This window comes from Lemur catta, chromosome 26, assembly GCF_020740605.2.
Source record: "Lemur catta isolate mLemCat1 chromosome 26, mLemCat1.pri, whole genome shotgun sequence".
Lineage (NCBI taxonomy): Eukaryota > Metazoa > Chordata > Mammalia > Primates > Lemuridae > Lemur > Lemur catta.
In genome coordinates, this window is record NC_059153.1 from 2,542,893 (window position 1) to 2,559,369 (window position 16,477).

A 16,477-nucleotide genomic window follows, 5' to 3' on the forward strand; every position below is an offset into this window, starting at 1 on the left:
AGTTGTGCATAACGTAGTCGAAATGCCCAGCATCCAAAAATACAAATGCAACGGCTAACATCCTAACTTGTCGTTCATTTGGTGCATTAAATAAATACCAAGCATCATTCATTTTTTTTGGCAACAATTCCATGGGACGTTTTGGACGATACTAGGACGACGATGCACTTCGTGCTTTGCATTCAGAAAACGTCGTCTTGCTCGACCCCACTCCGCATTCGGCGTTTCTGAGACATTCCATCTGCAGCGCGCAATGCCGGCATGCTCATCGCCGGACGGCAGGATGTCACTAACGCAGCCTGAACAATCCGAGTTCTTCCGGGATGCCACGACTTCTCCGAACACCGACAGGGACAAGCCAACCCTGAGCAAAAAAAAAAAAAAAAAAATGGGAAGATCAAGTTCGCCTTCCGCCTTTCCCTGACTCCATGTCCCGCTCTCTCCCCTAGACACTTGATTGACGCGGGTGGGGAAAGTTGGGAACAACGACTTGTCATTCTCGTCGCCAGCCCTGTGGCCCTCGCGGGGGAGCGCTGGCCTGCTTGGCCGGGGACTCGCGCGTCCCCCGCACCCGGGGGCCCCGACCGCCACGTTTCCTTTGGGACCTGGGGGGCGAGGAGGGATGAAGAGGGGAAGCCCCGAAGCAAACTGCAGGGTCCCCTTCCGAGCAGGGGCGCGGGTCGCTGGGGCTGGCGTTGTCGCCGGGCTCCGGACGTCACCCCCGCGGCTGGCAAGTCGCCCCCCGATAACGCCGGGCCCTTCCCGGGCCGGGGCTCGGCCCTCCGGCCTCGGGGCGCAGGCGCGGGCCAACGCCAAGGCCAACGTCAAGGCCAACGTCAAGGCCAAGGCCGCCCGCCCGGCTCCGGCTCCGGCTCCGGCCTGCAGGGGGCGCTGCGGCGGCGACGGGCGGACCCGGGCGAGGCGGAGCGCGACCTGCCCGCGGCCCCGGAGCCTCCCGCGGTGACGCCGGCGCGTTCCTTCCTCTTCCTCCGTCGCCGCGCCGGCCCCGCCCTCCTCCCTCCTCCCTCCTCCCTCCGCCCGCGAAGCGGAGTCGCCGTCGCCGTCGCCAGCAGCAGCGCCGCCGCCATGTCGGGCCCCGCCGGGTCCCCTCGCCCGGCCGCCGCCGCCCGGGTCCCGCCCAAGCTCGGCGGAGCGGCCGCGTCCCCCGGCCCGGCCCCGGCGCGGCCGCAGCAGAACGGTGAGGCCCGGGCGGGCGCGGGGACACCGGGGACGGGGACGGGCGGGGACGCCGGGGCCACGGGGACGGGTCGCGCAAGAGCGGGAGCCGCGTCCCCCCCCCCCCCCGACCCGGATCCCCAGGCCGGGACCCAGGCGCGTTGCCCCGGGCGACCGGGTGGCCGCGGGTTGCGCGTCCCGGAGCGCCGGAGCCGCCACCCGGCCGGGGGGGACCGTGCCCTTCCCGTGCCGGGAACGTCGCCTGCGTCCCCGGGGCCCGGCGGCCCGGAGGGAACTTGAGTTTGTCGTGCTCAAGTTTGTGCACAAAAGGGCGCAGATGTGCCGCGGAAGGGTCGCTGGAACCCGGGCCCGGTGCGGCCGCGAGATCCGTCATTGTCGCCGTCACTGTCGCCGCCGTCGCCGCCGCCGCCGCCGCTGCTCGGGCGTTTGGAGTTTGCTCGTAGGGTTTGAAAGGGAGCAGGTGTCCAACGGGTTTAAACGGGTGTCTTTAGATCTGGTTGTTCTTCCTGGCTCCGCTTTCAGAGAGAGAGAAACGTGCCAGGGTTGGCCCTGCTCTGAGGCCAGGCCTTCATTCAGGCGGCAGCCAGGGAAGGCGACAGGAAAGTCGCTTTCAGGCTAAGGTCGCAGGCTTTTGGGGTGCAGGAGTTTGAGCTGGAAAACGATCGTCTCTGGCACATCCACTGCCTGGTCTGCAGGTCCGGGAGGGTCATGCACAGAGGGGCCAGGGAGGGGGGACTGTCTTTATAGACTTGATACAGTGTGTCAGATGAGAACCTTGGAAAGCAATCGAATTAAAAAAGAATAACATCTGTCCTGTGTCGGTAAGAGGAGCTATGCTGGTGCCCTTCCAGTGGTTGACCTGTTTGATCTAATCTGCTCATGAAAATTCACTGGGCTTTAGACATCAGTTTAGCCAACATCTGAGTTTTACAGCGGATGCCCTTCGAATAGAAAGTTGATCGTTTATCCTGAGAATCAGAGGTTGAATTTTTTCATAATCGGTTTAGCCAACATCTCAGTTTTACAGCTGATGCCGTTCGAATAGAGAGTTGATCGTTCATCCTGAGAATCAGAGGTTGAATTTTTTTCATAATCTTTGAAAGTGATGGTTTAGCCTTAATACTCTTGGGGTCAGCCATACTTGTCAATATTACCTACTTTACGTGCAGTAGTCGTCGGTCAAAACTATAATGGTTTTGACTGTAGTCGAAAACTATAATGGTTTTTGAATGTGAACAGTGTTGTAATAATATTATTTGTGAGCAGTTTTAGCAGGATGTTAAATCTGTCAGAACAAATCAATGTTTTGATGCCAAGTATAGACGATGCTTGATTTCTCCTGTTTATAATCATTACTTTCCTTTGATGTTGCAATGATCATTTCAACATTTGTTGCACGCTAACCAGTTGGGGTACTCAAGGTTAGGGTGTAAGACAGAATCTCTACCTCTCTCCTAACTTGACTTGCATTTTGACTTCCGCCGTGGCTGGCCTTGAGGGATTTGACTGGTTGGGGTGTGGAGGGAAAGGCTATCTCTAGGCAGAGGTTACAGCATGAACAAAAAAAAGTCTGGGCATGTGAAAATGCAAGGCATGTTTTGAAACTAAGCAGCCAAGAGGGTGCTGGGTGATTGGGAAAGCCAAGGTACTGAAGCTGAAAGAACAGTTGAAAGGTACGAGATTGCAGGAAGGCCTTCAATGTCATGCTGAGGAATTCGTAAATTAAAGAATTAGGGTCAGGTTTTTTTTTTGTTTTTGTGTAAAGGATTAGTTTAGAGGAACAGTATCAAAGCTGTTTTTGTTTTGTTCGCTAATCTTAGAAAAAAAATCCTTTTTGCTCCATGGGATCGGCATCTATAGAGAAAGATTTAACAGTCATTTGGGTTTCTGATTTGTGCTACATAAACTAGCTTGTCTTTTAATGTATCTGTATGGAATTCCAGACACGGTGAAAAAGAAATAGGTCAGAAATATGAGTATAAAACATCACAGAAGACAGAACTGTAAAACTGGAATGGGATCTAGAGTCAGTCTGACTTCAGCGGTGTGTTGTAACTTGAAGTGTATTTGATCTTTGTCCTGGGTTCCTGTGTGAGCTCCTAAAACCCTTGTAATTTCCTGGATGTCATTTGTCGTTCATAATGAGCACCTTTTGCTCACCTCTGAGTTTATGCTAATTAGGTGAGTTAGGGTGGATCCCCTGGATAGCCTCAGGCTGGGGCCAGTCACCAAGTGATTAGAGAGTTGGAACTTTGAGCTCTTACCCACCAACCTCCAGGTAAATGATGGGTGGGCGGGTGGGGGAGGGTGTAGACTGAAGATTAAGCTCTCTAAAAACTCTTGAACGATAGGATTTGATGAGCTTCTGAATTTCTGAACCTGTGGAGGGAGGGTGGTGGTTCCATTCTCCCCCCGTGCTTCGCCCTGTGCATCTCCTTCATCTGGCTGTTCATTTGTCTCCTTTGTAATATTGTTCATAATAAACCGGTAAACATGTTTCCCTGAGTTTCTTCAGCTTGTCCTTGCAAAGTAATCGCACCCAAGGATAGAAACCCCGCTAGAATGATTTATAGTTTCTTGATCAGAAGTGTAGGTGGCATCTGAAGTGGGGGCAGTCTGGTGGCATGGAGCCTCTAAACGTGGGATCCGACTCTAGCTTCAGGTAGTTGGTGTCAGAATTGAACTGAATCAGAGGGCAGCCAGTTGGTATCTGCCAGAGAATTGCGTGGTACAGATAAAACCCCCCCACATCCGGTCACAGTAGTGGTCTATGCAGAGTGAGAGCAGAGAGATAAAAGTCTGTTTTTTTCTTTTACAAATGGTTAGCAAATGTTTTTAAAAACCCACTTGTCTTTTCAAAGGAAATCGTGTATAGAGCAAGCCTTGATAGAGAAATCAGAAAAAAAATCTAAGCAATTATGGTTAAAAGAGAGGTGGAGGTCTAGTTGTTTTTGAAACTCAGTCTGCAAAACACCTACTTCAGTTCCCTAATTTGACAGAGGAAATCAAGATCCAGAAAGGTTAAATGGGTACATTTTTCTCCAATTCTTGTGTAAGCTTTGTGGAGGTAATAGTTTTTTCTTTCTCTTGTTCATTGGTGTATATTTAGAAACTAGAACAGTACTGAGCAAGTTATAGGTATTCATTAAACATTTATTAAATGAAGTACAATTTGCTTCTAATTCCAAGTCCAGATGTCCTTCTATTAACAGACACTAATAAATTTCTTTTTAGAAACTTTGACATTGTTTGAGAAGGGTAGGGAATAAAGAGGTGGGAAACTGAGTCTTCATAATCACTTTTACTTACTTGCTTGTTTAACTGCTAACATGCTTTCCTCTACTTATTTCAAGATACAGTTTGGCTGTTTTGAGTCTGTGAAATCTTTTTCATAAACTTTCTTCCTTGAAGTTATATTTCTACACTTTGGTTTTTCATTGAGCATAATATGGACTTTTAGAATTATTGTATTTCCGTGTGAAGTATTAGTTGGATATTTTCCACCTTTTACTTCTTTTCTGCTTTTTGAGATTCCTTCCAAATCTGAGTCGTCAAATATAGAAGGATTGAGTGAAATAATAGACTGGTGATGATGTAGCTCTAAAATTGCTCCCAATTGGCTTGAATTGAAAGAGATCTTTTAAAAGTTTTGTTTGCGGAGGGCACCCAGATTGAACAAAAAGCCCCTGCTTTTTAATTTTACTCTTAGGAAGCACATGGTGTTCATTTTCAAATGAAAATGTGTTTTCTTCCATCTGCCATTTTCAAGCATGACTACTGGCAGGTTTATCATTTTTATTGTCATTAATAATGCGGGAAAGATGAGATACTAATGCAAATTATTAGAATTCATTATGGAAGATATATATAAACATACCATTCACTCAGCAGTACTATCTGGTTAGTTATAGGAAGCGCTTCAACTCTGAGAGCACATGCAGAATTTAAAATGATATAAATCTCCCTAGTGTGTCTGAATTAAGTTCCTTTTGATCAGAGCAACATCTGTGTCTCAGATATCTATCTAGTCTTCATTTATAGCTAACCAGAAGCATCAAGTCCTCAAATGAAGATACTGCCATGGTATTAATGTAACTCCCTGAATACAGAATTTCCTTCTAAGCTGATTAATAGACACATCAAGGATCTTAAAAAAGTATTCACTCTACATATAAACAAGAGGTTTTTTTTTAATCCGAGTATAATTTTTATCTTTTATTGCTATATGTATTGCTTTAGTTATTTGCAGTATCTCTTCATTCCTCACCTAACCCCCTCCCCCTCAGGTTTCTAAGATTATAGTGGTAATGATTTTCATAAACCACACTAATTGCCACCAATAGTACGTTATTTAACTTCCTGTTTCTAATTCATCTGCAAACCCTGAAGTATTTGATGCTGAAGACATTGAAATTGAGCAGCTTTTGAGGCAGTCTTCCGTGGACTTGCCTGGAAGGGAGGTATCTTCATTGTAGGCGCCTTGCTGGAGAAGGTTGTGTTACCTTCAGCCCTGGAGAAGGCACGATTTCTAATAGTCCTAGCATGCTCAGAATTGTCCAGAAGTTGTGGACTAGTGAAAAGGTTGCAGGCTTTGATGCAGCTCAAGTTTTTGTGGGAGAAAATTAAATTACACCTTTGAGCTTCAAGGCGTAATAATCCCTGCCTTGTAGAGTTGTTGCTAGAATTACATTAAATGAGCTACTATTGTAAAAGTACTCGGCCCCAGACGGTGCTTAGCAATGAGAGTCTCTTTCCTTCCATATTCTTGAGAGGGCAGAGAGGGTTTACTTCATCATCTTCCCAGTGACAGCATGCAGTAGGCGCTCAATTGCCTAAGTGAACTTGACCTCTTACTCATTATTGCTTTTGAGGACTGGAATCTGTGTGGCCGACTCCCCCTAGCCCTGTCGTGTACTTAAGACCCAGTCACTATTTTAGTCTTGATTTTCTCCTGCTTCCAGCCTCCCTTCCCCACCAAATCCACTCTTAGAAGGTTTCCACTAATAGACCATCATCTGCCTTAGCTGGCTGGCTGGCTGGCTTGCGGGAAGGTAGGTTTCATGCGTTACAAGTTTCCTAAAATTGTGTGCCGAAAGCCACTGGTACTAGGAACTTAGGAGAAGCAGCATGAGGTTCAGAGAGGGAGTAGTGGCCAAGTCTTAGCTTGTTTTTCCTAATATTTCTGAGAAGCGAGTATTGTGACATGCACTGGAAGCCTGGCTTTGGAACCAGCAGCGAGGCCTGGCTTTTTCTGTACTTAACAACTGTTTGAATGTGTATGAATTGGGGAGCTTTCATGGCCCTGTTTATTTGCCGAGAGAAAGTGATAGTGATACTTACTTCACAGAATTGTCGTGAGATTCTATGCAGAAAAGCAAAGTCCCTGGCACGTAGTAGAGTCTCAACCTCTGTTGGTTTCCTCTGGCCCCTCACTCTTAGCACTCATTGCTGTGGCATCCAAAGAGGATCACCGATGTGGTGGCAGCAATAATCTGTACTTAATGCAGTGAGATCTAGTCCAGATGGTGACATGGGCTTTGCAGGCTTTGTCTGCCAGCAGTGACTGGGACAGCCAGCCCAGCGTGTTTGCAGTTTGGGGAAGATAGGAGAGAAAGAAAACAAGGAAACATTTCTCTCTGAGCTTTGAATGCTCTGTAACTCTTAGCCTCGTGTTCGAATAATCCAGCGTATCCAGATGTGGTCTGGGATTCCCCATTTTTGAAGTCATTAAGGTTCCTAATTGCACACTCCTTAGGCGTGTATGCAAATTTTTTATGCTCGTTAAAAAAAAAAATCTGTATTTTAGCACTGTTATTGATACTTTCTTGGCAGAGGTAGTATATTCAAAATATTCAGCAAGTAGTACTGCGTGTACTGACCACTAAATGGATACCAGCCTTGAAACTGGAGCAAGATCCTAATCCTCCAGCTGTGCCGGGCATAAGTCCTCCAGTGGTTGGATCATGAGGTCTGGGGGTCTGGGACAGGGACCGGCATGGAGGGGTGAAACAGGGGAACAGGTCCAGAGCTATGACCGCTCACCACCTGGTTCAGAAGCATGAAATATTTTAACAAGGATGATTGTTAAAATGCTTATCAGGGTGCGTGCTGGCTCGATATTAGCCCACTTCTTGGTAGTTCAGTGACGAATGAATTAAAATATTCTTGGATCTGCTTCTACCTGTCGAAGTTAGTATGAATTTATCTCAGCGGGAGAGAGGAACTTGTACTTTGCTGCCTTCGATGTCTGCGTTAAGATAATGAAAATTCTTAATCTGACTTTGGAAAAGAAGTATTAAAATTTGATTTAGGAAAAGAATTTTGAACCATTTTTGATATTAAAAATGTTGCTTCTATGTCATGGGGGGATGACTGTGCTATTATGGAAATCTCAGGATTAGTAGAATTGGAGATAGTTTATTGTTTTTATTTTCTCTCTTTCTCTTCCATTTTTGTTTTCTTTTTAAACCACACTTGTGTTGTAATGGGAATTGTGACTATTATAATCTTATTCAGGTGTCTTGCTATATTTTTGTGTTTTGCTATATGTTTATTTTACTTACCAATCTTGCATGTTTATATTAGGGCTGGTAACCTTTTTATGTAAAAATTTTTCCCTATGAAATGGCTCTTTAATGTTGGAATAACCCTATTTTGATTGAGGTTTCCTTTACTTTAAATTTATGACAGTCTATCTTAAGTGGTCCCTCGGTGCTAGTTAGTCCTGTAGGTATTTTCCTGCTCCATTCTCAATGCCCCCCCTTCCCCTTTTCCCCCAAACCCTCAATATCCTCTCTTCTCACCTCCTTCTCCACTGGTCACCTCACTTCTTATTTTACTAAGAAATTGAAAGCAATCCGAAGAGAACGTACAAATCTTCCCACTTCCAAGTCTGTTGATCTTCCTGCATGTTATTATTCTTGCTTGACCTGAGACGAATCCACAGATGACGTGGGTACAGAATTCCATTCCCTCTCTCTTAAAAACTTTGTCCCTCCACTTACCTCTTGTACCATCCATTTGGATCTTAAGCAAAATGAACCTGATTTTATGCAATGCGTATTTGTGATCCTGGCAGTTGTGTATAAATTTAATTCACAATTCTTAGCAAGTATTTCTCTAGCTCCTCTTTGTGTGATGTTTTGAGCTAGATACTCTGGGGATGCCAATGTGAGTGTTCTCTGCACTCCAGGAGTGCGCTCCACCCTAGTAAGGGAAGGAAGGAATGTAGGCACTGAGTATGTGTTTCCTTCACCAAGCCCCATGGGAATGGTGCTAAGAGCTCTGAAAAGGGAGCCGTTCTTTTTGGTTGAAGCAGGAGCGGAAACGTAAGGAAAGAGGTCAGGTAGAACTTCAGCTGTGTTTAAAATGATGAGCAGGCTTTGAATTGTCAGGTGAGAATGCGTGAATCAAAGGGCAGGAATTTTAAAAATGTACTTTGAGTGGTGCAAGGGAGGGAGAGTAATGAAAGAATAGTTTTTAAAGGTACCTTGGGGCTGTTGGTGGAGGTTGTTGGGGAGTGTCCTGAGAAGTCTGGACTTCATCGGGACTGAAGGAGAGTCCTGAAGATTGTGTGGTAGGGAGTGTTAAAAAGTACTGAGGTTGCGTTGGTCATGAATTAGAGGGAAATGAAAATGGAATAAAGAAGGGAAGGTCAGTTAGAGGGCTTTGAAATTTTGCAAGCCAAATCATGTTTCATGTGCCCTAAAGCAACTCATTTATTTAGAGATCCTGTGATTTTTTTTTTTTTTGTACAGTGACTAGATATTCCATGAAATACTTGTTTTATAAATTTTGATTTTCATGGCAGGTTTGCTTAAAGGAGGACTAGAATCAATTTTCCTAGTCTCTGAAAGGAAATTATGTCATGAGATAGATACATCCTTGGGGTAGATCTTGTGATGATTTAGTCTTGCTGAGGACGGCATAGAGGCTTATAGAAAATCAGAGGCTGTATCTAGCTGGTACATGATATCAGCAGCCTGACCAGCTAAGCAGCTCCACTGAAAAGATATATAGACTATTTGCTAAAAATCTTTTGTTTATTTCTCAATTCAGATTGGTACCAGTGAGTAGATAATTTGTTAGAGTCATCTGTTAGGTGGTTAAATATGAAATGTCTGATTTAAAATCAGAAGTGTAGTTTCTCATACCTCAAACAGGAACCAGTACCGTTAATCAAGTATGCACCTAAACTATAGACACAGTTTTGCCACCTCAATAGTAGCTTGTTTATGCCAGCAGTGAAGAATCCTGGAGAGCGAGTGGTGATGAAATCACAAAAGGCGTTTTCCACAGCTTGTTGAGAATTGAATATTTTTTCTTGCAGGAAGTGGTCCAAAGCCTGGAAGAAGTGGGAGTCAGTTTGGTGCAAAGTCTGGTGAATATGGTGGATGACAAAGAGTTCCCAAGTCCAGCCTCTGTAGTTTGAGCAGTGCTGTTTGTGTGACATGTGGTTGAGCGTTGTCTTGCTAGAGGATTGGCCTGTTGACCAATCTTGGCGCTTAATCACAAGCATCCTCCTCACTGAGTCCAGTTGGTTGCAGTAGACATCCGCTGTAATGGACTGACCAGGTTTCACGAAGCTGTAGTGGATAATACCAGCACCCGACCACCAAACAGACACCACTAGCTTTTTTTGATGAATATTCAGTTTTGGACTGTGTTTTGGCACTTGATCTTTATCCAACCATTGTGCCCAACACTTATGATTGTTAAAAAGAATCCATTTTTCATCACACGTAACAATATGGTGTAGAAATGGTTCTCCTTTATGTCGTGACAGCAAAGAAAGACAAGCTTCCGGTTGATTTCTCTTCTGATGCTCATTTAATTCATGCAAAAGCCATCTATCCAGCTTCTTTACCTTGCCAATTTGTTTCAAATGGTCCAATATTGTTGGCATAGTAACGTCAAACCTTGCTGCTATTTGACGCATAGGTTAAGATGGATTTCGCTTCCACTACAGCTTTCAGCCCATCATTATCCACCTTGGTCTCAGGTCGCCCACGTGGCTCATTTTCAAGACTAAACTCACCAGAATGGAACTTCTCAAACCATCAATGTACTGTGCTTAGCTTAGCTGGGTGGTTCTGGCTCAGGGTCTCTCATGAGTTTGTAGTAAAGCTGTTAGTTGGGCTGTAGTTATTTCAAGACTCTACTGAGTTCAAAGGATCTGGTTGTAAGCTCACTCGTGTGGGTGTTGGGAGGCTTCAGTTTCTCTTTGGCTGTTGGCCAGAGGGTTCAGTTCCTGAGTGTATGGGCTTCTCTGTGGGACTGTTCACAGCTTGGCAACTTGCTTCCTCCAGACTGAGTGATCTGAGATAAGACAGCCAGAGCCTAAGACTGGGCTTATCTTGGGAGTGATACATCATCGCCTCCGCTGTGTAGACCGTTGGTCACACAGACCAGTCCTGGTACATTGTGCGGGAGGACTACACAAGGCTGTGAATAACAAGAGGTGGGGACCACTGGGGCCATCTTGGAGGCTGCCTGCCACAATGGGTCTGTAACAGTGTGATCTTCCGTAGTAAGTTGGAATTATGGAGAAGAAAATTAACTGGGTCACCATTTAGATGGGAACCATGTTTAAATATTAGTTATATCTTTGGCCATCCCTGTAAATACCGTTTTCTTTTTTCAGGACCAGCACAGAATCCGATGCAGGTTCCATCTGGGTATGGATTGCACCATCAGAACTATATCGCTCCCTCAGGACATTATTCTCAAGGACCTGGGAAAATGACCTCATTGCCATTGGATGCCCAGCGTGACGATTACTACTCTGGTCTCTATACAGTCCCAACACAGAATGTGGCACCTCCTAGCACAGCACACCAACAGCCGGGAGCACAGCAGCTGTATGGCAGGGGTCCTCCTGCCCCTCACGTCGGGGGATCCACTCCCGGGTCTTTCCAAGGTGCTGCGTCCTCAGCATCTCATTTGCATACGAGTGCCTCCCAGCCACACTCCTCTTTTGTGAATCACTACAATAGTCCAGCCATGTACTCTGCCAACTCTTCTGTTGCTTCTCAGGGATTTCCCTCCACTTGTGGCCATTATGCTATGTCAACTGTTTCTAGCGCTGCATATCCTAGCGTCTCCTATCCCTCTCTGCCTGCCGGGGATCCATATGGGCAAGTGTTTACCTCGCAGAATGCTCCAGCTGTCAGGCCGGCTACAGATCATTCATTTTCCGGTCCCAATACAGCCATCAGCCATCCATCACCACTTCCACCTCCGCCATCACAGCAGCAGCACCAGCAGCAGAGTCTTTCAGGATACAACACTCTGTCGTGGTCAGCCGTGGGCCTCCCATCAACCCAAGACAATCTCCTCCGGAACCACACGGGATCCCTGGCTACGGCCAACAACAACCCGGCAAATACTGGTAGGTTGAATGAATGAAAAGTTCACCAAAACATAGTTGAAGATCAGCGCATTTCCAATCAGGTTATTATTATTTACACGAAGGTTAAAGATGATATTGCCTAGGCCGGGCGCGGTGGCTCACGCCTGTCATCCCAGCACTCTGGGAGGCCGAGGCGGGAGGATCGCTCGAGGTCAGGAGTTCGAGACCAGCCTGAGCAAGAGCGAGACCCCGTCTCTACTAAAAATAGAAAGAAATGATCTGGACAGCTAAAATATATATATAGAAAAAATTAGCCGGGCATGGTGGCGCATGCTTGTAGTCCCAGCTACTTGGGAGGCTGAGGCAGGAGGATCGCTTGAGCCTAGGAGTTTGAGGTTGCTGTGAGCTTGGCTGACGCCACGGCACTCACTCTAGCCCGGGCAACAGAGTGAGACTCTGTCTCAAAAAAAAAAAAAAAAAAAAGATGATATTGGCTAATGCAAAAATTGGAAATCAGCTCACTTTTGCAACGTGTTTGCTTTATTTACTGTGATATTTTGCAGCATCTCCCTGAATCCTCTCCCCTCATTCATTCCCAACTAGCCACCTACCCATCTGCCTTGGCTGGACTGGTTCCTTGCCATGATCGGGATCGTTCTCAATATTTAATGATGTATTTTATGCCTTTGCAATAGTTATCTTTTTATTTATTTATTTATTTATTTATTTATTTATTTATTTATTTATTTATTTATTTATTTTTGAGGCAGAGTCTCACTCTGTCACCCTGGCTAGAGTGCCGTGGCATCAGCCTAGCTCACAGCAACCTCAAACTCCTGGGCTCAAGTGATCCTCCTGCCTCAGCCTCCTGAGTAGCTGGGACTACAGGCATGCGCCACCATGCCCGGCTAATTTTTTCTATATATATTTTTAGTTGTCCATATAATTTCTTTCTATTTTTAGTAGAGATGGGGTCTCGCTCTTGCTCAGGCTGGTCTCGAACTCCTGACCTCGAGTGATCCTCCTGCCTCGGCCTCCCAGAGTACTAGGATGACAGGCGTGAGCCACCACGCCCGGCCTCCTGAGTGATGTCTTTTGACTGTATGTCAGTGTGTGGTTAGCCATATGTCAAAGATATCGTGGAAAGGAATCCCTCCTTGGACAATTCGATTATTTAAAATTAGAATTTTAGTATTAGATCTCAACTGTACATTGGAGATCATCTATTCATTCATTGCCGTGTCATTTCGAAACACTTTCAACTACAAGCAACAAATAGTAGTTTAAGCAAAAGAGGGGGTATTTTTCTCATACAACAAGAAGTTTGAGTGGATGCGATGGATCCAGATGAACTTGATGTCCTTTCTCTTTCCACTCTGCCATCCCCAGCATGTTGCTTTATAGAAACAGTATACTTCTAGACCTGTAGACACCAGTCAGAGTTATAAGCAGAAAGGAGGGAGAGGAAAGGGGATGGGGGTAGAACGGTGGCATTGGCAGACTTCATTTCGTGTATCACTCGCCAAAGCTGTTTTAAAAGATCATACCTAGCTTTAGGGCAGGCTGGAAAAGGAATCCTTAGCCTGATGGGCTCCATAGCAGTGGCAGGCGAGAAAGAAAGAGAGAACATTGACTGGGTCTCGGGTGAGTCAACTTCAAATGTCTGTCACAGTTCCCAAATCTGGCTGTCCACAGATTGTGATCTTCAAACCCGATTGGCTGAGCCGGACTAGAACCACCAGGGTAATCTTGGGAATCTATTTCTGACTTAAGTGATGCTTTGAAACAGATCCAGATTTTACCGTAGTCCTTTTGTTTTACAGATGAGGAAAGCTACTCAAGTTGCATAGCCTGGGGTCAGTCGGTTTCCCCTGACTCTCTGTCCCTCTCAGAATCAGGGCTTTCTGTTTTCTAGAAATTCTGTTTCCTTCTCCCTCCTTTCAACTGTTCTTTTGCAGATCAACTCATCATAGGGTCCCTCGGACTTAAAGGTTTTGTGGCTTTCATGACAAAGCAGATACAGTTAAATCCTGTTTTATTTCCGAGATGAGAATGGCACCCTGGATGGAACCAGTTTGTACTGAGATGGGTCAGGGAAATATAGGTCGCTTGGCTGATGAACAAAACAACTAATTGGGAAAGGTTTATTATTAAAAAAAAGTGAAAGAATAGTTACAAAATTATTCTCCATTTGAATAACTGTGGCAATTGGTCCTTTACACAAAGAGGTGGGATATATTTTCATTCTTTTAATCTTAGTACTGTACTGTGAATATCATAATATAATTTTCGAGGTTCATTTGTGTTAAGTGGGGTTTTTCTTCCTCCTTTAGATTGGTAAATTACTTGTTAATTGTAGTTCAGAAGTTGACAAATATATCTCAGGTTAATCTGAGACATGCTCTTCACTTTTTCAAAAGAATTAGAGGTTACTTTTAAAACCTACTTTAAGAGTGAATATTGCAGAGGTTCCAAAATTTTCTCGGTTGATACGTCTCAGTATTTTTTCACAGTGTCCCAGGTAACTTAGTAGTAGTGGTAGTAGTAGTAGGTAAGGCATGTGACATACATCACTGTGTTTTTCCTGAAAATTTAAAACATCCCTTGGAGCCCTGTGAGTTGCTGCAGTGCCTTTGGGTGCCTAGGTACAAGGTTTGGGAACATTGAGTGGAATGTTCTAGAAAAACCGGCAACTTAATTCCTTTGGACATTCTTAAATTATATTGTCATAGTAAAATGAGAATCTTAGGTATTAAGAATAGTTTTGTGTGAAGTTCAACCTTTGAATAATTGACAAAATGATTGCCTTTTTTTATTACTTGATGATACTGGGTTCATTTTCAGCTATACTGAAAGTCCTCAAGCAATTTGTAGAGTTGGAGATCCAAAAGTATAAACCTGAGTTAAGCAGATCTCAAAAATATGGTGATGAATGCATGTGGTTATTTTTTAGGCAGTTGATGAATTCACATTGAAAACATGGAATAAAAAGGACCTTAAATATCATCTCATTTGCTTCTTTATTTTAGAAAAGCATGTTAGTATATTATAAGTCAGCACTAGAACTTCACATTATTTTATCTAAAAGTCCAAGTATGTATGTTTTGGGTGCTGTATTAGTTTTTAACTTAGGCAAGTATAGAAGCTCTTTTTTAGTTTGAGATGAAGTAATCTTGAGTGTGACTCGGGGGTGTAAAGATACCCATTTTTGACGCAAGATGAGCACCAAAACTCTGTAGATTCATTTAAAGTCATTTTGTTAATTTATTTTTAGTTTCTCTTTGTTTTGAGAAGCACACAATTCAAAAAACTGGCAAAATGTCTTGTTGCCAAGATGTAGAATTTGGCCAGGAAAATTATTTTGATTAAAATTAATTATTTTCAACGTTTCTTACTTAATAAGAATCACATCTTGATAGCGTCTTATAAAATAGTGGTGTCTGGTTAATGCTGTTTTACGGTGCACAGTTTTATAGAAGCAGCATTTAAAATGCTACTTATGTAAAAATATAAGCATCTAAATAATCCTGTAAAAGTCCACTACACACAAGACACTAAAATACAGCCACTGATAAGTTGATATTCTTTCTGTCATCTCTGGGTGGTGATATGCCTGAGGGAAATCGAAGTAAGTGCCCCGCAGGAGATCTGGACAAAGAAATACGAGTTAGAATAAAATGCCCATGATTGGTGCACGCAGCACAGTGCAAGAGATTATTTTCAGCTTTGGAAACTTGTGCGATTGCAGAGTTGTGAGATGAGAATAACGTAATTTTTGCTCCCTCACACTCCTCCTTCAGTTCTTTCTAAAGATATTCTTGAACCTTAGCGTCTTTTTTCAACTTTGTGCCCACCACTTGTAACATTTCCTGCCTTCATTCCTCCTTCACGCTCAGAAAATGAGATGTCCATCTTTGTGTTCGCTTCCTTCAGAATTGACCTTTGTCAGTCGTCCCCTTTCTGCTGTGTCACCTTCCCTTTCTACCGGGTTGTGGCATTGGACAGGTGAGGGGGAATTAATGAAGGGAAAACACGAGCCTGGTCCCGTGTGTGTGTAATCAGCAGCCATCAGAGGTTTACAAGCAAGGCAGTGGCCCCATCAGATTTATGTTTTAGAACTTCTGCGAACAGAGTGGTGTTAATAGACAACTGGGGGAGAAGGAAGGGAGAGCAGGAGGACCAGCTAGAGAGGGATTCCTACAATTATCTAGGCGAGGAATGATGATCTGGTCTGGGATTCATTTAGACAGAAGACAGAGAGGATAGAGAGGACTTCAAGGATTGGGTGGTATAGTTGATGAAGGAAAAGGAAGCATCGAAGACGACTTGAAATTTCTAGCTTGAACAACTTGAGTGGGTGGTGGTGGCACTATTAACTAAGAATTTATTTAATCTCTCCTAGGTCCTAAAAAATTTTTAGGAACAATTACTTAAAATAGGGTTTCCTTTATAGTATTGTATGCATAGAGCAGTATTCTTTTGAGAAGCTTGTATATGTTACCTATGAGGAAGTGAGTTCTAAGTAACAGGGAACTACGGAGCTACTGAGAACTAAGGAACTACCTTAATTATCAAAAAAAGACAAAAGATTTACTCTTGAATCAAGAGGTACCAGTGTTTCTCAACCAGGGGCAGTTCTGTCCCCAAGGAGACATTTGGTAATTTGAGCCATCACATTGACCCAGTTGTACTTTATTCCAGAAGACCAGTGTTTTACTTAGTTACATGTGAAATAAAGCATTTGGTTAGAAACAGCCAATGAGAAGTGGCCGTTTACAATGCAAAATGAGATCTGAGCTGATAGGAGAAGCATTTATGGAATTCAGACCACATTATTTCAGCATCAAATAACCTCCATTCATCTTCTTACCTGAGACACCATTGCATAGTACAATAATTAATATTAATAGAGATCATTAGTACAGAAAA

General features: G+C 44.2%; 1 protein-coding gene across 5 annotated transcripts in view; it reads left to right on the plus strand.

The window, feature by feature from the left end:
• The first annotated feature begins 1,086 nt into the window (after window positions 1-1,086).
• SEC24B (SEC24 homolog B, COPII coat complex component) overlaps window positions 1,087-16,477 on the plus strand; it is a 57,369-nt gene continuing 41,978 nt past the window's right edge. For all 5 annotated transcript variants that reach the window (XR_006731475.1, XM_045537465.1, XM_045537466.1 and 2 more), the window contains exons 1-2: window positions 1,087-1,198; window positions 10,841-11,587. Coding sequence is in view for 4 of the 5 variants with exons in the window: in XM_045537465.1 (XP_045393421.1) it covers window positions 1,087-1,198; window positions 10,841-11,587 (859 nt within the window). In the remaining variant the exon portion in view is untranslated. The remainder of the gene's footprint in view (window positions 1,199-10,840; window positions 11,588-16,477) is intronic.